Raw genomic sequence first — 27,428 nt, forward strand, 5'->3', positions numbered from 1 at the left:
CTTTTCCCATACTTAACATGTAATGTTTGATGACTTTCTAAGACTGCGGAACTGAAACCAGGTACCAATACAATAAAAAAATATGGCATTCAAAAGTTTAACAAACGGGGGAGGGGGGCATGTGCCAAAGATGCTCCTTGCCTGGTGCGCAATTTGGCCTCGGGCTGGGCCTGACTGAAAAGAACCCAAAAAGCGGGGGGAATGTAAGTTGCATGGTTTCTTTCTAGGAAAGAAATTAAATTTCTAAGTAACATTTTCAAAAGCAGCTAAAAGCCACACCTGGGGTCCTGAAGCTGACTCAAGGCAGAAAGGCCCAGCTATACTTACAGTGAGCATCCAGGAAAGTAAGCACCTCTCCGCTCGCGACACCGGCGCCGAGTAGTCGTGCTGTTATTAACCCTTTCCTCTCCTGCTGCCGCACAACTCTCACGATCTGCAGCTGCTTCACGTAGAGATCCAGTTGGTCTTTTAAATAGTCTGAAAGGGAGAGTTTATCGCATGCACAGAAAGTGAGCAGGGGTCATAATTCAGAAGGTCTGCAGATCTCAAAGCACTTTGCAAAGGCAGCAAGTGATACTCCCATTTTACAGATGAAGACAGTGGCGGAGGCAGGAATAAAAATCAGGTCTTCCAAGTCCCAGTCCTGTTCCCTATCCACTGAGCAACACTGCCTCTCCAGAGCAGAAGGACTGCCCACCATCCTAAGGTATCTCCTCACCTCATCCCCGTGTGCCTCTTGCCCAAAGCAAAGTTATTAACTCTGCTGATGATCGTGAAAACGTGGCAGTATCATAGTTCTAAATACGCAGAACACACTGTGGGGTTGACGCATACAGCACTTGCATCAACACAACTTGAAGCTCTGAAAACCCCCAAATACGTATTAATTGACCAGGCTGATCCTAGGTCTGAGCCTCACAGAGAGGACTAAATCCATGACAAACGCCAACTTCTTAAAAGTTGATTTTCCCCCACAGCTGAGACTCTTTCCCACCTCCTCAGGAAGAAAAAAAAAAAAAAAGTTAAATCTTTTCTGCAGAACCCACTGACTCAAGACAATTTCCTTGATTTTCTCCCACCTCCCCACTAAGATTCATGACTAGCTTGAGACTAAACATGGAAAAAAAAAAAGACATTCCTCCATCAAAAAAGGATTTTTTATCTGTTAAAATGAAAGCGGGCCTTGCAAAAAAATGCACTCTGCAATCTGAACTATGGAGCTCTTCCTGCAGCTATAATCTCTCCAGCTTTCTCCCATCAAAGAGATTAGTCTGGGACTTAACAATACAACTAAAAAATTCTCTTGACCTGTAGTTAAAACTTCATCATGACCAAGCAGATTGGGGATGGGAGGAGTGTGACTTGCTTAGAGAACAGGCTCAGGTTCAGAGTCCAGTGCACAAAAGGGAAAGAATTAGGTTTTACCCTCCAGCCAGATGCTACTATGACACAAAAGGCACCAGAGGATGAGCTCAGCAAAGAAAAGGAAAGGGATTAAGGAGAAAGAGGAACGTTGTGAAATATCTTGGCTTACTCGGTGAGAGGCAGGTCTAAGAAATGCAGGTGCACAAAGCTACTCCCACCCCCAACAGAAAGAAAGAAAAAAAGAAAGATCAGGTCACCCAAGCCTCTTCAACATGCAGCCAGGAAACATTCCCCAGTTAACATTTCAGGGGATAATATCTACCTTAGATATTTACATGGCCTCCATCCCTGAAGAATCTGGATACCTCATAACCTTTAATGTATTTAATTATCCCAGTATAACAACAATGCCTGTCTTTTATATAGTGTTTTTCATCAGGAGATCTCAAATGGTGTTGCAGTCGGTAATGTATTTATTCTCCCACACCCGTGTGAAGCAAGGCAGTGCTGTTAGCCTCAGTTCCCTATCTGTACAATGGGGATAAGGAACTTGCCCAAGGTCACACAAGGCAGCCTACGACAGAGGAAAGAATTGAACCCAGGTATCCTAGAATCTCAGACTACAGACCTTACTGCTGGATCATCTTCCGCAATGATTGCGGAAAGGAAATGATTAGATCGAATCTAGGCATTTGCAGAGTGAAAATGGAATCTCAGATCCAGTCACATTATGGAACAAAGCAGGGAATTACACTCTTCCAGCACCTCTAACTTCTGACCTTGGCACATTGGCTCCCTCAAGGACATTCAAGCTCACGTGAGTGTGAGTGGCGACAAGAGAGTCTGCTGCTGCTGCGAGGCTAGACAGGAAGTGGTGAAGCACCGTTTGCTCTGACATTTACAGAAGAGCAAAGCAGCTGTGGAAAAGGCACTCAAGTTACTGGTTACGACGGAGTCCACAGCTCCAGCGCCTGGGCCACAACAGGAAACGGTGGCAGAACAGAAAGCACAATCCACATTCAAGCAGGTTTTGCAAAGTTCATTGGCCTGCCGGTCAGGATTCCTTCCCCAGCTTTTGTGGCCAGCCGGGAGAGTCGCTTCCCTGCTCTGCGCCTTTTTTGTTTCTCCTCCAGTCCTTTCACTAGTCTATTTAGACTAAGCTCTGTGGGGCAGGGCCTTTTTCACGGTTTGTACAGCACCTAATGCCATGGGGAAGCCGCTTGGTGCTCCTGTAATAAATAACAATTGCTGCTAAAATGCAGGAAGCTAACCCAGCTGGTAAAAACCATCCGCAACAGAATTAGGCTGTAAAGTGGGCGATGCAGTTGGGGGTGGGGGAAATGTAGTCCTACTTGGTGCTGAAAGAAAATAAAGCCTTCGCCATCCTATCAACATCCTTTTCCCCAGGATAAAAAAGACACCAGCACAATAGAGGCCATCGAGCTAGCAAGGCGACTGGATAGCACATAAAAACTGCACACGAGACATGATATTTCACAGGACAGTCTACAGCGCTCTTTTAAACAGGCTGGGTGGTGAGCGGGAAAGGAGATCCACCGATAAAGAAGAGTTGGAAGCTTTATAACCAAGTGCTAAAGTGTCAAATGCCAGGTCTGTCTTTAGGGAGATCCAGTTTTTCACCCATTAAATTAAGAGTGTAGAGAGGTCATTGGAGGCTGGAAACATCTCTGGATTAGCAGGGGACATGCATCAGCCAACTGACTTGATTTTGTTTGCATTGTCAGCACGAGGGGTCCATTATTGGTGCATGGAGGAACACTTCCCTGAAGAGTGTAACAACAAGAAGAGCATCCCATGTTGCAAAATTTAAACTTCTTCTGAGCACCCGAGCGGGAATCACCACACATGGCACATACCTGTCCTCTCGCCAAACTTTTTAACCAGGCTTCCTGCTGGTGGACATGGGGGTGGTAACGTTCAGCTAGGACATTGGACAGAGTCATTCAGCAGACCTAGGTTCTATTTCTGGCCCTGCCATGGGTGATTCGCTTCCTACCTCAGTTTCCCCACTCACCCTTTGTTTTATGCTTTTCGACGATAAGGTCTTCGTCTGTGTCTTACTATGGATCTAGCTACACTGTAGTCAGAGGTGCGATTGCAGCATGCGTATCCATAACTTGTGCTCGCTTTAATGTAGCGCTCTTGGTACCAACGGCAGAGAATGGCCGCAGTCCAAGCACGCACTCAGGATCCCAGGCAGGCTTGTACAGCCTCAGCTTCACTATTATCGGTGTGCAAGGTAGATCAATTAAAGCCACCTCGGGTATGTTTATATGTGCTACAGTCACATCCCCACATGCCCCGGGTCTGTCTACACAGCATTTAGCATAGTGGGGCTTGGAGCTTCTAGGTCCTACCATAATACAAATGAAAACAATGCAATAAAGCCACCCCACAAACAGAGTAAAGCAAATCATAATATAAACTTCACCTCCTCTCTGTCTATGCCCACATGGTGTTCATATAAACACAGATCCCCAAACTAAGGACCCCTCAGCCCTATATGATGCTCAAAAGGGAGTTAGGGTTGTCACCTGTCTGGGTTTTATCCCGACAGTCCTGTTTTTGGTTTCTGTGTCTGGGTGCCATTTAGGGTTGCCATGTGCCTGTTTTTTAAACTGGAAAGTCCAGTCGAAAAGGGGACCTGGCAGCGTCTGGTCAGATGTCCTGACTGGACACCCAAAGTCCAGTTACCGTGGGGCTGGGGAGGCGCTGTGTCATTAATCCACCTCGCTCAGCTGGGCCCAGCTCCTACCTGCAGCAGCTCCTGGCCCAGCCCGGGAGATGAGGGAGCCCAGCCAGGGGTGGGGAGGGAAGTAGAGGTGATCCGGTGAGCGAGGGGGGAAAAGAGAGGAGCAAGTGATGGGGGCAGTGCCTCTTAGAAGAGGTGGAGCAAGGGGCAGGGCCTCAGGGATCCAGTTACTAGCAATTAGAAAGGTGGCAACCCTCGCTTCCACACTGGCTTTGCACTGTGTGGAGGTCTCTGTGGCTGCCCATTCACATGCAGCAAACTGAAGATATTTGTTTATCCCCAACCCCACCACTTGGTCAAAGCTTGATCTTCTCTGAGATCTAAGCTGCAGGCAGATCTGATGCTGAACCATGTGATTAGTTTGCCTTGGTTGCAACTACTTTAGATCACTAAATGGCAGCTTGCCTTGCAAGTGAGTAATTGCCAAGGATGGAAAGCATAATGTGTTCTGTTTACAGGATGTGGGAGGGGTTCCCAGGTTGTTACTTGCAGACAGGTATGTGCAGAGACCAGATTTAAAAAAAAACAACAAAAAACAAACAAACAAACAAACAAACCCAGAATTCAGTGCAACCAAGGGGAAGAATCAAGGAATCTGCCACATATACAAAGGGGATCATCTGAATGTTACCAACTCTTTGGAATTGCACCTCCCCTACATGTGGAAATTGAAAGCGGCATTTAACCTAAAATAAGGCCTGGTCAGGATTTCTAGGCCAAAAATAGGACCTTCACTCCCTAGCCCCTGCCTCCACAATCATAGGTAGGAACCTGTGACTCATTTCACCTGCCCAAAAGAAAAATGAAGTTTGCAAGTCTCCGTTCCAGGGAGCATTACATAGCCTAGCTCATTTGCCAATTGCTGAGCAGACTTCATCAGTGGAATATGCCATCCATAATTAACCCAGCATTCCACAGACATTTGGGAACTAAGCTTCCTTTGAGGAAAGTGGAACTAACCCCCTTCAAAATCTGGCACTTCTTATTAAAGGCCCAAAATAGACAGAATAGATTCTGTAGCTCTTCCGAATAGAATACTTCCTCTCCTTTCATGCTTTGGCAAGCAGCAAAGCGCTTAACAGCATTGATATTTCAAGTATCACCCAAGTCAGCACCAGCTGAAGCGAATGGGGCAGTTCACACGTCTGAGTTATTGTTTCAGGCTCTCTGCAATCTCAGGCAGACGCTACTGCGTCTGTTACAGATGGGTCAAGTTAGGTTGCAATAAAGCCCTGAAAACAGCTACAGAAAAAAAATTAAAGGGCTGAGACTGGAGAACAATCGGGAGGCCTGCCCCCTCTCCCTTCCTGCCCCCTCAGGGATGCATGCCTTAATGAGGCTTGCTGTGCATGCATGTTGCAGTAACATGCAGAACAGGACCCCCAGGGACAGTGGGAAGCAGCTCTTCTGGGGTAACCTTATTGGAAGCTTTCCCTGGCTGAACCACTAGGAACTCCAGCACTCTTGTTTTAGCCGAGTCCCCTCTGGTGGGCTGGGTCTTGTCTGGGAATCAACTCTTTGCAGCCCAGCTTGGAAAAAAGCTGGCACCTTGGGAACAATTTTGTTGCTGCTGGGTGGAAATTAGCTCACTATTATTGGAGTCATCTCTCACCATTTCTTTAATACTGTCAGCTGCACGCGCTGAGTTGTTTTCCCCCCTTTTTGCTGGCCGATCAAAAATTCCAGCCTCACCGCCCCGAGGGAACGTCCTTGTAGTTTAATGGGAATTATTTGCAATTGTGCTGGAAGGCTTTTAGGGACAGAGCTCTCTTTGGCCCTTTGATGACCAGTTTCACTTGAGTTTGGTGCAATAGACGGTGCTGTATGGTTAAGTTTCCTTGAGTACCCTACTGCAGGTGGACTTGTCTCATTTTCACACCCAGCTGTGCATCACAGAAGCTGAAAGAGAAGCCACTTGAGACTAACTAGAGGCCAGCATCAGAGGTTAGAGCTCTTAATGTAACTTGGAATCAGGCCCATAAAGTAAATCCCTTTTTGGGCGGCTATGGCTTTTAAGCGGGTGCAGAACAGCCCCGCTAAGAGCGTCCTTTGCACAGGCAGCTTCTCTAGCCAATAGAGCTAATAAGAGCTCTACACCAATGCTGCTGACAGCCCCCAGTATAGGGGCACATGTACAGTGCATGCACCATGGCTATTCTATATGCTCTACTTCCCAGGGCTGCTCTAGCTTACACCAGGAACTGGGTTGGCTCCTGCACAGTCCTGGAATAAAGGGAGTTTCCCCCCATGCCAATCCTATTTAAGCCCTGCTCCACATGCAGGAAAAGTAACTGAGAAACCAGGCCCCAGCCTTCCAGTGGGAGGGAAGGGGCCTTTTAGCAGCCAGGGATCTAAGAGACTGCTGTGTAGAATCATAGAATACCACGGTTGGAAGGGACCTCAGGAGGTCATCTAGTCCAACCCCCTGCTCAAAGCAAGGCCAATCCCTAATTTTTGCCCCCGATCCCTAAATGGCCCCCTCAAGGATTGAACTTACAACCCTGGGTTTAGCAGGCCAGTGCTCAGGAAGGAGGCTTCGTAGACAGAGCACTGCACTGAGACTCCAGAGACCTGGTTTCAATACTGGGCTCAGACACAGACTGTGCGCGTGACCTTGGGCAAGTCACTTAATCTCTCAGAGGGCTGCTGCAAGGGTTAAATCCTTTAATGTCCATGAGATATGGTGATGAGGTACCTAAATTACAATGCTACTGGGGAGAGGGAGCAGGAGACCCCCAGAGACTCTTCCCATTTCAGACTCTGCTTCCCTCAACTAGTTCCAAGGCCCTAACTCACCATCTGTGCTGGCGTCGTCCACCAAAATGATCTCCTTTAGTAAGATGGCAGGGGAGGAGTGCAGGACGCTGTACACAGTGCGGAGCAAGGTGGACCAGGCCTCGTTATGAAACACGATGATGACACTGGTGGTGGGCAACAGCGGGCAGCGCTTGAACTTCTGATCAATGCACCTACGAGAGAAATTGAGCCTAGTTAGTGAGTGCGTTTGCAATCCCCTGGCTGCCCTTGGCTTAGTCGCCCTCGAGAGCCTGGACCTCACCGCTTTATGGGTCTGCTACTGTCTACAAGCTTGCAGGCCTGATCTTTTAGCTCAAGCAGCCTGTGTGGTTAGATTCAGAGGACCCAGATAGAGCTGGGCAGGTTTTCCTGTCCTGCAAAGATTCAAGAGTTCAAAAAAGTTCTCCTTCTACAACCGGGGAAAAAAAGAGACCTTTTGCTAAGTTTCTCAAAAGATGAGACCTGCCTCAGGACAGCCCAGTGGTTAGTGCTCCCCTGGGATATGGGACAACCAGGTTCATATCACTGTTCTAAACCAGGCAAAGCAGGGATCCATGTTCCCCCAGGCCCAAGTCCCTGATTCAGAGCAGGGATTTGAAGCTAGGTCTCCCAAACCCTAGCTGGGTGCCCTAACCAAAGGGTCATCAAGATGGATGCATTTCTGCAAAAAAGGGGGTGTCAATGCATTGACATTTTCTGACGAAAAGTCGTTTAGTCAAAGAGATTCCCAACCAATTCTATTGCCCCACTCACTCCCGGCAGTGGACCCAGTCAGGACATCTTCACATGCATATTTGCAGTGCATAATCCAACATGGGTGATGCTCCCCAGTGGCAAGTTGAACATCTCCTGATATTTCTTTACCGAGATGTTTAATCCCCAATGTTCAGAGACAATATCCAGCCCTCATCACGCCTTATACTTAGATTGCCAAGCTTTTGGGGACAGAGACCATGAGTGGGGCTCCCAGGAACGACTGCAATGTAAGTAATTAATAGAAGGGCATCTTTTCTCATTAATGTGCAAGGCCACTTAGCAGCCATGACGGGAGCTGAGCTCTGAAAGTGTGTGTGTGTGTGTGTGGGGGGGGGGAACAGGTGCAGTGGGAGGAGAAGCTTGCACTGAAGAATCACTCCGGACTGAGAGGGGACCTCATTTTTCAGTGGTTCACTCAATTCACAGCTTCTCCAACACAACCAGAGGGGACGGTTCAGTGACAAACACGGTGGCGGTTTTTGCCAAACAGACAGAGACTCCTTCCCTTCCTGTAGGCCGTCCTATAGCCATCCCATTTCATCTGTATCTGCTCTCAACGTGGGCTTGGCTCTATATCCTGTTTCCAACCCCCCTCCTCCAGTGGGAAAGGTTTACAAACCCCCTTAACAATCACTGCGAAGTGAGTTAATGTGTTTAAACCAGGTTCCTAAAGCACTTAGACAGCCAGGCTGCAACCTCCAAGGTTTAAGCTTTGCCAAAGTGCCCATCCTCCATGCCCTCTGTTACTTTAGCATTGGAGCACCTCTGTCTTTTAGTCTGTTTAGCCTGCCAACACTCCACTGTACAGATGGGAACTGAGGTACAAACATACTAAGTGACTTGCCCAAGGTCACACAGGAAGTCTCTGACAAAGCAGGGACTAGAACCCAGCTCTCCTGAGTCCTAGGCTAGTACCCTCACCACCCCTCCTCCCACATGTCTAGAGCTTTTGGGCGCCTAAGAGGAAACCTTTTAAAGTGGCCTGATTTTCCGATAGCAAGTGCTCAACATTGTTTGAAGGGGGGTGGGAAGAATCTGGTCCCTTTAAGGTTCCACTTCAGGTATCCCAAAGTTACTATACACCTGACAATCTTTCACTGTTCAGTCAATACAATGCATATGTAAATAGTATACGTATGAGAATATGTAAATAGAATTGTACTCTTTTTGGAATAAGAAAATAGTTAGCTCCTAGCGACAGCCAGTTCAATATCCATGACATTTGGGATAGGCTGCTCTTAAGGATGGCACCAAAACAAGTCTTGAAATACTTTGGGGCTAGCGTGGGAAAAAAAAACCCCAAAAAACCAAAAACCCAACCCCCTCTTTTGATTCAACTGCATGCGAGCCCCGTTCTGAACTTTCTGGAGGGCGTGTGAACGGCCCTCTTACATCCTACATACTTCAGCTGCACATCAAAAGGGGAAGTGTTCCACATGGCAGATCAGGCTCTGCGTCGGCCTTGAAATCAAACAATGACGGCCCCTTCCAGCTGAGCAGCAGAGCCAATTTCTCTAGCTAGCCGATTTATGTTTCGGTTCTGGAGTGCTTTTCACATTCATTTAAATTGGTTTATTCCTTTTCGGTTGACTGAATACCGTTCCTGTGCTTTTCCCTTCCAGAACTCAGCGACCTTCCATTGTCATAGCCACACCTGCTAGGCAAAGATAATTACCTGCTGGGAAACAGTCTGCAAACCGGGTCTGGGCTTCGAACCACTATTCAAAGCTGTTTTCTTGGATGCCCTCCCTATAAAGCCTTTCCTAACCCGCCTCCCGGCAATGGGGCAGGCTGAAGTCTCAGAGTGCCTGGCTTGAGACCACAGGAAGGTCAAGCCAAGTCTGGCACATTTGACTCCTTTAGCCATAGCAGGAAGGTAGGGGGCTGTTCCACTCAGCTAAGAAAGAAAAATTAGGGCAGGGCTTCCAAGGAATAAAGGGAAAAATCGATCAAAGCCAAGGGCAGTCTGAGAACAGGGAATTAAATGTTTTTGAAGTAGGCAGACTTCTTTTTCTTTAATGGGAGGTCTATATCTGCACTGGGAGACTTATGTTGGCTGGTTTTTAACAAAGGGCAGCAGGAGGAAGGAGGGTAGGAGAGAGTGTAAGAGACAGAAGAGGAGGGCGGAAGGAAAGAATTAGTGCCCTAGGCTTTCACTTTAAGTCTGCTGTAGGGAGATTTCTTGTGATCTCCCTTTGTCCCAATGGTGCCTACTAATCAGAGTTGGTAGTCAAACTATGGCCACAGTCTCTCAGTTTCCCTGGATGTTGGCACCTTCTCTTGGGGCTCTGAATGCTGCACCCATAAGACCAGAATCATTGATGTGGTCTACAATGGTTCCAACAATGAGCTGGTGCGGACAAAGACCCTGGTGAAGAACTGCATTGTTCTCACTGACAGCACCCCATACCACAGTGGTATGAAGCCCACTATGCCTTGCCCCTTGGACGCAAGAAGGGTGCTAAACTGACTCCTGAAGAGGAGGAAATCTTAAACAAGAAGCGTTCAAAGAAGATCCAGAAGAAATATGACGAGCGGAAGACCACCACCAAGATCAGCAGCAAGCCTGGAGGAGCAATTCCAGCAGGGAAAGCTGCTTGCTTGCCTTGCCTCCAGACCTGGACAGTGTGGCCGAGCAGATGGCTATATTCTGGAAGGCAAGGAACTAGAATTCTACCCGAGGAAGATCAAGGCCTGGAAAGGCAAATGAATGTATGATACACAACTAAAAGACCGAATAAAAACCCCAGAGTCTTGTTATAAAAAAACCCCTCCATAAAACTCAGTCAAGCAATCATGTGGATAGGGACTATTTCACATCAGTAACTGGCCAGTCCTAGATAAGGCAGTTAGCTAAATCAGCGTTCTCCCTGACTTTAATGCTTGTTGGGCATAGACCTAGTCTACGCTGCAAAAGTTGCACTGGGGTAACAAATGGAAAAAAGAAAAAGACCAATCTAGATATACGAGTGCAAGCCACTTATATAGAGGCACTGAAACTGATTTAAACCTAGATTAAACCGCTTTCGATTCATTCAAATTCGGGTACAGTTGATTTAGTTGCACAAGTGTAACTTCTGTAATCGAGACAGGCCCCTGGAAATCTCTCGCACACCTGGCTCTACCCACATATACCAAGCTGGACTGGTGCCTGCGGGCTAAACTCTGCCCTCCAGCGTATGTGTGCAACTGCCACAGGTCAATGGGAGGATGCTGGATGTCTCAGAGTGTGGAATTTAGCCGAGATACTCAGCTGCAGATCTGGGAGTTGCAATGACTCTGCATCTAGGGGAGTTTGTTTCAGTAACTAAATTCACCTCATGCACAATAGAACTTTTCTGAAACAATGCCATGAGTTAGGGCGTGTGTCCATTCAGAACCTCGTCTACCCTGGCAAATATTTACGGCTTGCAGTAGCAACTTTAGCATTCAAATGAGAAGTAGAGATGCAGCTGTCTGTGAAAGGAACGTGCAAGTTCTATATACATGGGTTTAACATAAAAAAAACCCCTTTTCAGAAAAACATTTTGGTGGCGTTTGTGATTGATTATCTAAGAAGGAAGGGAATGCCAGGCTACACCTAAAATCAAAACTGAAAAGCAAATGAAATGTCAATGAGACTCAAACTAGCTGCCCGGACCCTGTAATAGCTACAGTAAAAACCCTAGCGATGGCCTAAGAAAGGAAAGATGCTAGATAAAGCGTGAGTTTTCTGAAGCTTAGAGAACTTAAAAAAAACCCTATTGTGTCACTGCTGTAATGCAGAGAACACTCAGACTGCAGAGATGGGGGTGAGACTTTTTAATGCAGTCCACACATCTTCCATGCTCTTAAATTGGAAGATGTGAGGTTAATTTCTCTGGCTTGCTTTGAAAAAAGAAACCTCAACTATAACTCTCCCTTGCCTTGCATTCGTGTCATCATTTACACCTGGGCGAAACGGGTGTAACATTTTTCACATTCATTGTACACAAATGATAAAATGCAAGGCAGCGAAGAATCAGGCTCTGGAGAGGACAGCAATCAAAGACTTCCCCTCTCCACTGGATCTAGAGCTGGTCTCCATCAGTTGAAACCAGTGCAACTTTCAGGTGTTACTTTAAAGCGATTTAGTTAAGCAGGTGCAGAGGGCCACATGGCCATTCTTATTTTAGTTTAACTTAAATCAGTTAGGAACAGATTAATGATGAACCCAAATTAAAGTTTACATGGGTTTAAAAAGCAGATTTAAGTTATAGTGGTGCAACTTGTGTGTGTAGATGTGGCCTCAGTCCAAGACTTGGTTTACAGATCCCATCTCTCCTGCGGTACTGATTTTTGTGCTGCTTTTTACAGCAGGCATCAGAGGAGGAAAGGGGAGTTCTTACTCTGGAGGTCGGCTGTCAGGTCCCAACGCCCTTTGGAGAGAGATCTGGTCGCTGGCAAAGGCATTAAAGCAGTGCTTCTCATAGCCGCGCTCCTTCTCCTTGGTCTCCTGCTGTGTCCACTGGTCCTTTTTAAAAGCTTTGCCCTCAGCTCCTGGGCTGTTGGGGTCTTGGGACGGTCGCTCCATCAGTGGTTTCAGTTCAGCTGGGGTATAGTAGCCTGGAAGGCAGGACTTGCTGCTCTGCAAAGGCACCTCTTGCTGAGCCGGAGCCCGGATCTGTAGCTTTGGCATCGAGTCGCGAATGTTATTTACTGCCCCCATCATCATGTCAATCACTTGGTCTTTCTTCTCGACAATGTTTTTCAGCCAGGGCTCCTCGGTGTGGTCCCCATTCCCAACATCCTTCTGTATTATGAAGAGGAAGATCACAAAGACCACACCCACCAAAGCCAGCTTCAATGGGCCATAATTTCGCCGGAATAACCTCATCTTCAGGGATGTTTCCAAAGTCCCCACTAAGTTAGAGTTATGTGCATTTCAGGGTCTTACGTTCTTTGGCTATTCCACGGCCATTTGATGTCCTTTTCCAAACCTGGGGGAAAACAAAGAAATATGTATGAACTCTATTACTATAAACTCATGATCACCTCACTAACATGCCACTGATAAAGAACCCAGCAGATGGAATTTATTCTCGGTACAATGTGAATAGATCATTTCATTTGAGATGTAAGAGAGGAGACATGACTCCTTGGAATTGTTGTGATCCACTGGCAGTGTGTGTGTGTGGGGTAATCATTGGGGGAACAGGGCCTTCCACTTCCTGGGAAATTCTACTAATTTTCAAATGTGTTTTCATTCCCAATCAGAACAAAACCATGAATTTAGAAATTTCCAGCCAAATGAAATTTTGGGGGGGAAAAAAGAGCTTCAGGTCAATTGAAATATTTTGTTTCAACTTTGACTTTTGAAAAAGTGATATTGTAATTTAGAACATAACATATATTTTGAAATGAAAAGTAGTTTTAAAGTAAAAAATCAAAATGTTATCAAAATGCTTTGTTTTGGTTTTTTTTTTTTAAAAAACCACACAAAATCAACATGTTCTCACAGAATGTTTCGCTTTTCACTAATTGGCATTTTCCAGACGGGAAAATGTTCTGTTGCAAAACATTCAGTCAGCTCCAGTGTGGAATATTAGTTCCAATATCTTGGACACATTCTACATGTGGAGATTTTGGTTGTTTCTCTGGACTATCCAAATCTCTTGGGTCTGCAAAGCCTGGGCAGAAATCTCACGAGCTTGTTCTTATGAGATTTTCCAGTATTTTCTGCTTCGGATCATGCTGGATAGACCATGACAGCAGCCCATCTCGGAGTATTTTAGCAATTTCTTGTCCAGTCCTGTACTTAAAACAGCAGCTTCAGTAAATATTAAAAACGGAAACAAAAAACGTTATCCAAACTTTTTTGAATCTCACCATCAGGTTTGAAGACCCACTCCCTAATTTAATGACAGAATTCCAAAGCAGACTATTTTGCTTGATCATAGAATCATAGAACTGGAAGGGACCCCGAGAGGTCATCTAGTCTAGTCCCCAGCGCTTGTGGCAGGACTAATTATCTAGACCACCCCTGACAGGCGTTTGTCTAATCTGCTCCTAAAAATCTCCAATGATGGAGATTCCACAGCTTCCCTAGGCAATTTATTACAGTGCTTAACCACCTTGACAGTTAGAAAGTTTTTCCTGATGTCCAACCTAAACCACCCTTGCTGCAATTTAAGCCCATTGCTTCTTGTCCTATCCTCAGAGGTTAAGAAAAAATGTTTTTCTTTCTCCTCCTTGTAACAACCTTCTACATACTTGAAAATTGTTACATCCCCTCTCAGTTTTCCCCAGATCTAAGAGTCATGGATAAAGATCAAAACTAATTTCATGCTGGCCTCAAGGTAACTGAAAGACTTTATATTTTCAGATCCATTTACGGAAGATGTACAATACTATATAATACACACACTGTTTTATTATGTACTACAGAACCCTGATATTTATTTCCCACTACAACAAAGATGAGGGAGGATTGAAAGACACTATGGAGACTGGAATAAAGTTACATGTATGGAGGCTAGCTGACACACACCTTAAATTCCAGGTTGGTTAAATAGGTAAGTAGTCGTAGTTCGATAGGTAATGATCTGATGCAGCCAACCATGGGACATAAGGCTGGCTATATTAGTTTGGAGGTCTCAGTAGAACTCATTCCTACACAACCGGTAGGACGAAATTCAACCTCAGCCTGAATGCACAGGATTCCTGGTGCTTTCACCAGGAGTTGGGTCTATTTGCACCAAGGATTCATTTGGACTTTTAAGAGAGACAGGTGTATCTGCAGGTTAGGAGTGATGGGCATTCATAGGAATGTGATATGTGCTTTACTTCAATCCAGAAGGGAGTAAGTGTCAAACTTACACACACACACACCCCATTTAGATATGAATATATTTCTGGCACTGGCAGTACGGTTCAGTGGTTAGAACCCTAACCTAGGACTCTGGAGACTCAGAGTCAATTCCAGGCTCTGCCATAGGCATCCTTTATAACCTTGGGCATGTCACTTAATTTATGTGCCTCTGTTTTCCCATCTGTACAAAGAGGTCTACAGTCCTGCCTCACGGTGATATGATGAGGATAAACATTAAAGATTATGAGGTGCTCACATACTATGGAAATGGGGCCCTGATAAGTACTTAAGATAAACAGGAACCTGTACGCTTTGAGAGCATCATTCACCAGATTCTACCACTTTCTACTCACCTTAGCTTTTCAGATATTTTAGCCTTTTTTTAGCTTGTGTAATTACACAGACGCAGGCGGTTAATGTCCTGAAGTGGAACTGGACACCTGCTATTAGCTCAGAGGGCTGAATAAGGTTATCTCTAGCTTTCTTGTTCTTTCTTGGCTGCGTGAGGTTTTACGTGCAAAGAGAGAAGTGGCCGCATCTCTAAAGGCAAGGGAAAATTCAAATCACTGTCCCAGGGATGTAGAGGTCATTGCTTTTAGCTAGAAAGAGGACTGTGGGATCAAGGACACCTTAGCAGGAGAGCTGTAAGCAAGCAAGCGTTGACTTTCAAGAGTATGCACTGTGCAGAAAACAATCTGGGGACTGAAATCTGGCACTATGAGCCGTGACAGATTTAAAGCTGACAAATACCCATTTATGTTAATGCAAAGAAATCAGTTTTATGTTAATCTCCCTACTGATTTTATTTAGATTTAAAATGATACAAGACTCCTCTCCAGGGCTCTAGGTCCCCTAACACATTCGCTAGATAATAGAATTAAGTACCAGCAGCATTAAAACAATCATTCCAACAGGAACTCAGTCAACCAGCCACCAACAAAAACTCCTTTGAGCCTCTTCATTGTTATAGCAAATCCTCAGCCCTTTCCAGAAGCCCTCTCAAAGCAGAGATCTTTTGCAGCGTGCCCGAAAGGTCACTTAATTTGGATTATTTTGGCCCGTCATGGTGGATGGAGCATGTTCAAAAGTCTGGGAACTCTCAGACAGGCTTGGATTCTTGAGTCTGATTGTAAGTTCTTTGGGGACAGAGACAGTCTTTCTGTCCTGTGTTTGTATAGTGCCTAGCACCACTGGGGCTCGTAGGTGCTACAATAATGCAAATAAATAATAAAATTGATGCTGAATATGCCCCTAGATGGGTACTGCCTCCACTAATGAGCGACGTTAGGCAGTTTCAAGGAATTCTCTCCTTCTTGCTAAAATATCAATGGGAAGCTTTTCTTCTCTACTGATAAGCCATTTCCAAGCCATTTCTCCAATTCCATGGCCTCATCGAATCAAAATAATCTGTGTGTTACTGTAATGCTCAAAGTGATAATGGCATACAGAGTACACTTATAATGTTTTTGGATGGTTTCGAGCTAGGAGGATTGCAAGTGCTTTGGAGGACAGGATTAGAATTCAGAATGATCTTGACAAGCTGGAGAAATAGTCTGAATTAAACAGAATGAAATCAACCCTGACAAATGCAAAGCACTACACTTAGGAAGGAATAACCAACTGCACAAATACAAAATGGGAAGTGACTACCTCGGAAAGAGTACTGCAAAAAAGGATCTGGGGGATATAGCAGATCACAAACTAAATATAAGTCAACAATGAAATACCTTTGCAAAAAAAAACAAAACAAAAAAAAACACTACACCCCAACCATCATTCTGGGATGTACTAGCAGGAGTGTTGTAAGCAAGACCTGAGAGGTAATTCTTCCGCTCTACTCAGCACTGATAAGGCCTCCACTGGAGTATTGTGTCCAGTTCTGGGCACCACATTTCAGGAAAGATATGGACAAACTGGCGAAAAGCAACAAAAATGATTAAAGGTCTAGAAAACACGACCTACGAGGAAAGATTGAAAAAATTGAGTTTGTTTAGTCTGGAGAAGAGAAGACTGGAGGGGGGAAATTATAACTCTTCAAGTTCATAAAAGGTTGTTATAAAGAGAAAGGTGAGAAATTGGTCTCCATATCTACTTAGGACAGGACAAGAAGCGATGGGCTGAAATTGCAGCAAGGGAGATTTAGGTTAAACATTAGGAAAAACTTCTCAACTGTAATGCACTAGAACAAGTTCCCTAGGGATGATGTGGAATCTCAGTCATTGGAGATGTTTAAGAACAGGTTAGACAAACACCTGTCAGGGATGGTCTAGATAATGCTTAGTCCTGCCTCAGTGTAGGAGACTGGATTAGGTGACCTATCGAGGTCCCTTCCAGGTCTACATTTCTATGGTTCTATGAACATGGCCCATGGGCCACATGAGGCAGCAAGGTTCAGCAGGGGTGTCTGTTTTGGTCACTTTTGTGGGACACTGAGAAAATGCCCAAAAATTTTTAAAAGGGCACCCGAGACTGTAGCAGCCTGACATAATTCTGAGACAATCAAGCAAAAATACAGCTGCTAACTCCCCCTTCTCCAAAAATCCCATCCTTCAACAATTCTCCATGTCTCTATCTGAACCTCAGCTCTGATCAAACACCTTCCCCTCCAAAGCGCTCAATAAATAAGAGCCTTGCGGAATGATCTGAAGGGCAGATCCAGGCGACTCAGGACTAGCAAGAAAGGATGGTCCAGTGGTTTGGATACTAGCCTACGACTTGGGAGACCAGGGTTCCATCCCTTGCTCCTTTCCTGCACCTACTGAATGGACACTGTTTATACTACCTGTCTTCACTGTAACCCACAGCAGAGTCCCCACTTTGACAGCACACACCAGTAGTTTCTTCCTGTTAGCCCAAGAAGCTGACAAAAGAAACCAGGATTAAAGAGATTTCTTTCAGGGTGGCAACTCCATCCACGGAAGGGTTTGCCTCAGCAGCCACGTCAGCAAACTGCATGAACTGGATTCTTTAGCAAACTTCACCTGACGCAAACAAAAGAGCCTCTGCAGTCCCTATGCTAAGAAGCAGAGGTATTTTAACACCGTTTCCAGTTCACACACTTGGGACTCCACTTGAAACGTAATCAGAAGTGTTGGCTTTCATAAAGCTCAATGAACTCCACAGCAGCTCAGAGCTTTGCCTCATGCCGTAGTTATTTTCTCCTTATAACCTGCACCTTACAAAGCCTATACATGGCCAGGAAGAGTTTGCCGCTAAAAGACCAAGTTGTTGGCAGAAGCACTACTCCCAGGAACACTGAACAGGTAAATTAAGTCTTGCAATAATGCAGACTTAAGATACATTCCGTAATGAATCCTTCCTACTGCTATGAAAATAAGACTGCTTTCGCTGAGAGAAACAAGAGGGCTGTGTAATCAGAGAAACTCTTCTACCAGAAGATTACAAGATTGATTTTTCCAGCAAAAGTCTTATGGCCAGATTCCCTGGGGGAAAATGACATTATTGGCCCAAACTTACTTTTACTTTGAGGAATTATTAAAAAAAAAATATTTAAAAAATTCACTTCCCATTTAAAATCCTGAATATTGTTGCTATAGGGTAACATTTTCAGAAGCGTTTAAGTGACTTAAGCACTTAGGACCAGATTTTTGTACAAGGTCTATAGGTACCTAGTGGAATTTGGGGATTTAGGAGCCTAAGTGCTCTGGAAAATCCCTTTAGGTGCTTATCCGCATCTTTAGGCACCTATGTACCTTTAAAAATCTGGTCCTTAGGAGCCTAAAATTACATTGAAAGTTAATGGGATTTAGGCTCCTAAATACCCTCAAATTAGATTTAGACCATGAATAACATTTTCAAAAGTGCCTATGTAACATGAACTTTTACTAGTTAATTTTTGCAAAGTATCAAGAAATCCCCCCCCCCCACACAAAAGACCACACTTCTCAGGACATGAGAAGGAATTAGATACTCCTCATCTTACCTTAGCAGTGAGATCTTGTCTAAGCAACAAAAACCCACCACACTGATATTTGGTCAAAATGAAATACCTGCTCCACCCATGTCAAACAGGAAGCCCTTTTTCTCGGTTTCAGATGGATCATAACCTGAGTATTAGTTAATGCAGTGGCTTGTTGATTTTATAATCCAACAAAAGACACACACACCAACCTGTTAGAGACATTTCAGCCTGAAAAAGAAGCCAGTTACTACCACTGGTAGTGTAACAGACAGCTCATATCCTGTCTGAAATAAAATGACATCTTAAATGCTCTACGAGAGCTGAGTCATTACGTCTAAACCTGGAGCAGAGAGAGAGAGAGAGATTGATTTGCCAGGGTGGATTTTACGGCTATTACTTCAATTCATACTTTCAGCACCAAGCACTTACTTCCCACACCCTCCACAAAAAAACACCCCACCCTCTTCGCTCGTCCGGTTTCATGTGTTGGGTAAGCTGGACTAATATAGATGAAGGCCTGAGAGGACCAAGTGATAATTTAGTGATCTGACCTTCTGTATAACACAGACCACGGAATTTCCCAAGACCCACGTATTGAGCACTTCGCATTCGTCATACAAAATTTTTTAAACCCAAAATGTTCTTTATGTCTCCATTGCATTTCAGAAGCTACTATGCTAGGGACAGGCAACGAGATTCAGATCAAATAAAGACTGACCAGAACATTATCTTCTGAAGCTGAGGCATCCAGTGAGACATTACACATACACACATGCTAGTGTCTCTCACATACAGTATATCTGCACTTCCTCATTGAAGCAGGAGGTGGAAACAGTATGAGATAGCCTATTCTTGCAACATTTCCGAACCAGCTGAATCAAAGATGCACTAGACACCTTGCAAGAAAAGAAAATGGTTCTCAGGATCTCCCTACTTTCCCAGATATGACACCCCCACCCCTCCAAAAAGCAACCAACACAGCCTTCTTTCTATTCTACGTGGCATGCAGGAAGCAGCCAGTTTTATCCACTTACATATTTGCACAGTAGTGCAGAGATTAGCAGCACACATAACTACAACATTCACTTGGGGAAACATGCCACAGGACAGCGCTACAATGCAAAGTGTGTGGTCACTTTAATACCAAGATACTCCTGTGTGAATTAATTTTGCCTCTCTCCTAAGTTGAGCTGGAACAGGTTTTGTATTACTAAGTACAGGAGATCCTTCTTTCCTATCCCTTGAGGTTCTTTAGATAAACCAAGACTGGGCAGAGTTGTTTAGACCCAAGAGATTTTCCCATTTTCCATGGTGTATTGTTACCAAATGCATTAGAGGGCTCAAAAATAAGTTTTCCCATCTACTAGCTGGAGGCTGATGTCAAAGAAGGACTAGTTTCAATTTCACTCTCCCACAGCTTGAGAAAGTTGTTTATTCTCATGTATTGGCTTTCCTAGAGCATTTGCCACTGCAGCATCTGAGCTCAAAGGTCAATCCACTCACAACAACCCTTAAGAAAAGGAAGTTTTATTAGCCATGTGCCATGCCAAGAACAGACCCCAAAAGTCAGCTGAGTTCTCTCTCTCTATGGCCCCGATTCAGCAAAGCACAGGAGTATAATTCAATCTCTATCGAAAAGGACACTTGAGCATGTTTGTAATGTTAAGCACATGCTTAAATCCCACAGAAGTCAATGGGGATTTAAGTGTTTTGCTGAGCAGGGATTGGATTACATGTGTGCTTAAAGCTAAGCATGTGCTGAAGTGCTTTATTGAATACGGTGCTATGAACAGAAGCAGACGCACTGGAGTTATATGAATGCAGATGATGGGGGGGAAAAGAAACCACACTGTATTGGGGTTACATTTGGAAGGCTTCACACAACCACAAAGGGTTGAACTATAGTTTTTAATTATATATAATTTTTTTAAAGGAAAACTAGAGACCTGCAGATATTGGTCATTTAGCCCAACTAAGCCATGATCATCAGTTGCTAATTTCAAGTATTTCCATTCTCTATGTCTTGATGCTTTTCAATGGAATTCCCATAGATCAACAGTCTTTCATTCTGGCAGTTCCAAAGCACTGGAGAAAACACTGAGTTCCATTAATGACACCAAGGCAGGTTGAAAAGGCTCAGGGATGTACTAGCCATCCAAAAGCACTTCCAGTTACTGCAGGAAGCAGACTAGACAATCCATATAGGTAACTGAGATTGGACAGGTGCACGGGATGCCTCTGTCATCGAGGTCACAAATACTAGCCCCTAGAAAGCAAATCCGCCATTGCATCTCATCCTGAACACCATTACACCTTTACTTAGCAGCATCACTTTCCTTTGTACCCTGTCCTATTCTATATGCCATCTCCTCTCAGTTCTTTTCCTGGACAGCAGTTTTGTATGTAACTCTTATGCCACTCAGTCTCCCTGAGGAAAGGTTACATTCCTCAGCTCAGGTGTTCAAGCGTCCTTTGGTTTAACTCACTAACCACACATTGTTGCATAAAAGAAAGTGACATCAGATTAGCCTGGGTTTGGCTACACGCAGGGAGTGACATAATAGCCATATATTTTCCAAGAGAAAGACTTTCTCCCCACACGCTTCCCATTATGCTCACTAAGCTACATTAACGCAGATTTAACTCAGCAGCAGAGTTTCCATTTGGCTTTGTATCTGATGGGAAACAAGTACCTGGAAAAGCCCACAGTGCATTATTTATTATTTAAGTGCTGATAGCATGCTTGGTGCTGAATAAAAACACAATCAGAAAGACTAAGAATAAATATATTACTACTATTGTATTGGTATCACCATTTTGATTCAGGACAAAAAAAACTAACAATACTGTAAAATTAATTAGAAGGTGAGTAAAGGATAGCAACACAAAAGACTAAACTGATAACTTCCACCAAGATTAGGAGTTTGAAGTCTTCTGACAGTACAGCGTTGTTAGTAATCACGGAGGACTAGGAAGAGAGGACTAAAAAAAAAGAAAAAAAATCCTGTCAAGGAACTAAAAACATCTGTTGGCCACTGCCGTGAAGACCAAAATCAAGCTCTAGGAATCTTCAACCAACTTCAAGCTAGGTGTAAGCAGGTGCAACTTTGTTTGAACTCAGAACTAAATTGCAACTGCTTCCACCCAGTCTGCATTTGACACTTCATTATGGATTTCCTGAACGTGTGCGCGTTTTAAAGTCTTCCCCCTTACATTGCACTAATACTGGGTTTCATTTAACTTCCTGATGAGGGTGTGATATTGGCCTAGAGAGCCATGAAGCGGTCATGCCCTGGATGGATATGACAGGCCAAAGACTATGCGAGTACAGATCCAGGTGCCCATTTGCAGCAGAAAAACTGATCTTGCACTGAGTGTTGATATAAAAAAAACTAGAGCTGAAGATGCCTGGGTGAGAGGCAACATGTAATAGCTAGGGTTAATTAGCCACTGGGACAGTTATTAAGGGAAATAACAAATTAGTCATCACTTGGAGTCTTTAAAAATCAAGACTGGGTGTTGGTCTAAATATATGCTCAAGTTCAATCACAAATTATTGGGCTCAATAGCAATCACTTACATTAACAGGCAAAGAATAATTTCCTCCACGGCAGAAATCACTGGCTGACGTTCAAAGGCAGACTAGCTGATCATAGCTGTACTTTCTAGCTTTCAAAGCCTAGGCATGGACAAGCTTATTCTGTGCCCCTTTAGAAGACAGCGTTCAAGAAACTTCACAAAGAAACTCGGCAGACCTAGACAGGGGTCATTCATAACTGCCATGACGCTCACACCAGCTCAGGGATTGATTGCAGAACCACAATGTACTTGGCTACTTTTAGGAGGGAACTGAGCCTTTCCCCTGTGACTTTAAAAGCTAGGTTTGTCCCTCGCTGTACAACGCAGTCAGGTACAGTTATCTAGTAATTAGTTTGTTAGCCTACGCCCTTTACATCAAGTCTATTCTGCCCCTTTTGCATACTCTAATTGTAAGAAGATAAACAAAGGTGAGCTTGTGGGACTATTGCATACAATAGTTATTTTGTTATTCTACAGATACTCCAAACATTTCATATATTGTGAGTTCTGCATTGCTACACCTCATGATTATGTTGCAAGTGTCACAACATTTAGTAAAAAGAAAAGGAGGACTTGTGGCGCCACAAGTCCTCCTTTTCTTTTTGCGAATACAGATTAACACGGCTGCTACTCTGAAACCTAACAATATTTAGTGTTATTCTTAAAGCGCGCAGCACCTGGAGTCATGTGGTTGTGTGAAGAAACCTCAGTTTTCATTAAAATAATAGAAAGGAATTAAAAAATAGCCCTCCAACTTGAAGAGAAAGCCTGGGAAGGTAACCAGAGTGCACCCGAAGAGCTCAGAAACCAAATAAAAGAACCCAAGAAATATTGTTTAATTAAAAAAAAATCTCATGATTTTTAAGCCAATCGTGATTTTTTAATATGAGGTTGGCAAGATCAGGAGTATAATGATACGTCAAACTTTAGCACTGAGTACTCCCCAAATCCAGCCAGCATTCACAAGTGTGCTTGGTGCCATTCCAGCTCCTGGCTCCAAATGCACATCCACATCCCCTGGGGCACCAAGAGCACCCTGGTTAGGAGCAGGGAGGGTGCAGTCATGGGAACCCATCACACTCCTCCAGAGGCTCCACCTGGGAGAAGCTGTTGGCAGAAACTGAATGTTCAGGGAGAAAAGCAGGCCAGGCTGGGGAGAAGCAGCCTAAAGCCCCCCCATGAAGAGAGTCCTTGACCCACCGGAATAGGGAGGTCTAGCCTCATTGCACACTACTCAGTGCGGCCCCCAGCTCGCTTGGCCCTCTTCTGCTCGCAACTTCTACTGGGATATGGAACCGAATTCATCATACAGGACAATCAGAGGCACGCACAACACCCGTCCAGCCAGGAACTTTCCTGTCCCCAATCTTTCCCAGAGCCAGCCCCCTCTGCCACCAACGTGAGACTTGCTGCCCCCCCAATGCCCCTCTTCTCTCCAGGGTATCATAGCCACCCCTAACTGAAGGGGGAAACCGTTCCGCTCAGCCAAGAGAATACCTCCACCCAGAGCCCTGTCTGCTCCCAAGAGAGCCCCTCCAGTGCCCTCTACCCCAGCCAGAGCCATCTGCTCCCCCAGCCACAGATCTGTCCCCAACGGAGGTGCTCATTCCTGCCGCAAACCTATTTGCCCCCTCAACACCTCCCTCCCTTCCCTCCAGTGATTCACCTCCACCCATAGCTAGGGGGATACCACACCCCACAAACAAGGGGACATCACCCCAAGCCCTGTCTGTCCCTCAGCAAAATCTTCATTACTCTCTATCCCAGCCAGGGACCTGACGGTCTCCCTCCTCCCAGCAACCCCCTTCTTCAAGAGCCACCCCTAATCTCTAGCTGGGAGGATACGGCTCCCCACAGCCAGTGGGCTACCACCATACAGAGCCCCCAGCAAGTCCCTCCAGCCCCCCCACCTCAGCCAGAGCGCCCCCCCTTTCCTCCAGGGATACACACCCATCCCTAGCTGGGGGGGGGGGTACCACACTCCACAGCCAGGGGGATACTTCCACCCAGAGCCCTACCCACTCTCACAACAAGCCCCTCCAGCACCCCCCACCCCAGCCAGAGCCCCCCCTTCCTCTAGAGCACTGACACCCCCACAGCAGGGGGATACCGCCCCTCAGAAACGCCCCCACCCCTTTCCTCCAAGGAGCCGACACCCCCACCCATAGGGGATATCATCCCCCCTCCAACACCCCCCCACCCGAGACCCCCCCCTCCAGGGAGCCGACCCCCCCACCCATGGGGAATACCATCCCCCCTCCAACACTCCCTCTGAGACCCCCCCTCCAGGGAGCCGACCCCCCCACTCAGGGGATCCACCCCCACCAGAGACCCCCCCACCCCTTTCCTCCAAGGAGCCGACGCCCCCACCCATAGGAGATACCCCCCCCTCTGGGGAGCCGACACCCCCACCCATGGGGGATCCCAGGGAGCCGACACCCCCACCCATGGGGGATCCCATCCCCCCTCCAACACTCCCTCTGAGACCCCCCCGCCAAGGAGCCGACACCCCCACCCGAGGGATCCCCCCCCCGCCAGGGAGCCGACCCATGGGGGATCCCATCCCCCCTCCAACACGCGAGCCCCCCGCCAGGAAGCCGACCCCCCACCCATGGGGGATCCCAGGGAGCCGACCCCCCCACCCATGGGGGATCCCATCCCCCCTCCAACACGCGAGCCCCCCGCCAGGAAGCCGACCCCCCACCCATGGGGGATCCCAGGGAGCCGACCCCCCCACTCATGGGGGATCCCATCCCCCCTCCAACACCCCCACCCGGGGGATACCACCCCCGCCAGGGAGCCGACCCCCCCACCCATGGGGGATCCCATCCCCCCTCGAACACGCGAGCCCCCCCCCGCCAGGGAGCCGACCCCCCACCCATGGGGGATCCCAGGGAGCCGACCCCCCCACCCATGGGGGATCCCATCCCCCCTCCAAAACCCGAGCCCCCCCCGCCAGGGAGCCGACCCCCCACCCATGGGGGATCCCGCCCCCGCCGGAGACCCCCCGGGAGCCGGACTCACCTGGGTGGGGAGGTTCCGAGCCCCGGGACGCGGCTGCAGCAGCCGGGACACGTCAGGTGGCCCGGCCCCGGCTCGGGGGCGGGGCCAGGCCCTTCACCTGCCCGGGCGCGGGCTCGGGGGAGGGCGGCGGGGAAACGCCGCCGCCGCCGGGCACAGGTGTATCCCAGCCGCCGCGCCCCGGCCGCCGCCGGGTCCTAGCGCCGCCGGCTTCCGCCCTGCCGGCCGCCGCGGGGTCCTAGCGCCTGCCGTGTGTCAGGCTCCTCCTGCCGGGGCTGCTGCAGGGCGCGATAAGATCCCGGCGCCTATAGGCTCCGAAAGCCCCTGATGCTGCAGGGTGTAGGGGCTCCTACAGGTTCCTAATGCCCCCGGCTGCTGCAGGGTGCTATAGGGTCCAGGGGCTCCTTTAGGCTCCTAATACTGGGGCTGTGTGGCAGATTGCTATAGGGTCCTGGGACCTGAGGCTCCTATAAGCTTCTAATGCTGGGTGCTGGCTGCTGCAGGGTGCTAGAAGCTCCGGGGATCCTATAGGCTCCTAATGCTGGGGCTGCCACATGCTCCTGGAGGTTCTGGTGTCAGTAGCTCCCATAGGGTCCCAATGCTGGGGCTGGTGCAAGGTGCTACAGGGGCCCTAATGCCTGGGGCTCCTAGAGGTTCCTGATTCTGGGTTTGATGCAGGGTGCTATAGCGTCCTAATGTCTGGGGTTCCTAATGCTGGGACTGCTCCTAGGTCCTAGTGTTGGGGGCTCCGGTGGGGTCCTACTGAGGGGGCTGCTGCAAGGTGCTACAGGGTCCCGAGTGCCTGTAGTTTCCTAGTGCTTAAGAGTTCCTGACTGGGCCTTCAGGGAGTGTCACTGCCCATGGGTACTGCTGAGGGAGGTCAGGGAATGTGCTCCTTCAACGTGCCAGGTTTAACATTCAGACTCTCATGAAAAGGGTCAGAGGATCCCAAAGCACAAGGGCCCAGGCCCCTCCATTTCTCTAGCACACCACAGCACTACATGACAGTCTTATCTTCATAATAATTCAGAGGGAAGAATGTCACAGCTGAATTATCAGCTCCTCCTTGAAGCATCAAAGTATTTCCCTGGAGGTCTCCTATTCAACTACTTTCCTGAGCTAAAACGATTTATTATGTGAGAGCTGGTAGGCTCGCAGCTGAAGGTGTAATGGCTGTAAACAGTAAAGATGCTGGTGGAGGGATATGGAGAGATGTCATAGCAAATTTGCCGTGGCAGCTTCTCCCTGTCTGTCCTCCACTCTTTCCTAGTTCGCCTGGTAAACTGTTCTTTGGATTCTGCATTGAAATCAATGGAGCTGCTCTAGTCAGCATTTCTCATTTAGTGGGTTGTGGCCCCCAGGGGGGTAATGAAAAGCAACTGTCGGGCACAAGTCATTGAAAATGTTACTACAATCTAAAGCAAAGAAAATCTCACTCCGACATCCTTACCCGTCGAGGTCAAATATTCTCTGCTAGCCTTTCAAGACACACATGCACACACTATCGAACAGGGGTTCTCAAACTGGGGGGTTGCGAGGCTATTACATGCGGGGTCGTGAGCTGTCAGCCTCCACCCCGAACCCCGCTTTGCCTCCAGTATTTATAAGGGTGTTAAATATATTTAAAAGTGTTTTCAATTTATAAAGGGGGGGGGGTCACACTCAGAGATTTGCTATGTGAAAGGGATCACCAGTACAGAAGTTTGAGAACCACTGCTATAGAAAGATGTGGACAAATTGGAGAGAGTCCAAAGGAGAGCAACAGAATGATAAAAGGTTTAGAAAACTTGACCTGTGATGAAAGGTTAAAAAAACTGGGCAAGGTTAGTCTTGAGAAAAGAAGACAGAGGGGGAACCTGAGTGTTGTCTTCAAATCTGTTAATGGCTGTTACAGAGAGGACTGTAATCAGTTCTTCTCCATATCCCCTGAAGGTAGGACAAGAAGTAATGAACTTAATCTGCAACAAGGGAAATTAAGGTCAGATATTAGGGAAACCTTTCTAATTCTAAGAGCATTTAAGCTCTGGGATAGGTTTCCAAGGGGCTCCCTATCACTGGAGGTTTTTAAGAACAGGTTGGACCACAGGTGCTGATGGTCATTTTTCTGGGTGGGTGCTCCACCCCTGCTGTGCCCTGAGGCCCTGTCCCTTCCCCAAGGTCCCACCCTTGCTCCACCTCTCCCTGCCCCTCCCCAACCCTGAGTGCCCTGCCCTCACTCTGCCTACCGCTGCTCCACCCCCTCCCCACAGCTCCTCCCACCTGCTGCCAAACAGCTGATTGGCAGGGGCCACCGAACAGCTGATCGGCTGTGGCTTCTGAGTACCCACTATATTTTTTCCATGGGTGCTCCAGTTCTGGAGCACCCACAGAGTCGGCTCCTATGATTT

The 27,428-nt window shown here is 46.8% G+C and overlaps 1 protein-coding gene and 1 pseudogene across 4 annotated transcripts in view; one reads left to right on the plus strand and one right to left on the minus strand.

Moving 5' to 3' along the window:
* The window catches only part of LOC102943232 (polypeptide N-acetylgalactosaminyltransferase 6), a 42,845-nt gene extending 17,617 nt beyond the window's left edge, over positions 1-25,228 (minus strand). The window contains exons 1-4 of one of the 4 annotated variants that reach the window (XM_037883935.2): positions 25,045-25,228; positions 12,058-12,648; positions 6,935-7,107; positions 328-477 (exon numbers count right to left, since the gene is read on the minus strand). In XM_037883935.2, the coding sequence (XP_037739863.1) occupies positions 328-477; positions 6,935-7,107; positions 12,058-12,545 (811 nt within the window). In that variant the 5' untranslated portion in view covers positions 12,546-12,648; positions 25,045-25,228. Of the gene's footprint in view, positions 1-327; positions 478-6,934; positions 7,108-12,057; positions 12,649-17,350; positions 17,499-18,650; positions 18,752-19,159; positions 19,248-25,044 lie in introns of those variants that run through there. The other 3 variants (XM_043533084.1, XM_043533086.1, XM_043533085.1) reach the window with 3 other exon arrangements.
* LOC102943004 lies at positions 7,748-10,450 on the plus strand (annotated as a pseudogene).
* Positions 25,229-27,428: the final 2,200 nt, after the last annotated feature.

Source organism: Chelonia mydas, chromosome 20, assembly GCF_015237465.2.
Source record: "Chelonia mydas isolate rCheMyd1 chromosome 20, rCheMyd1.pri.v2, whole genome shotgun sequence".
NCBI classification, from domain to species: Eukaryota; Metazoa; Chordata; order Testudines; family Cheloniidae; genus Chelonia; species Chelonia mydas.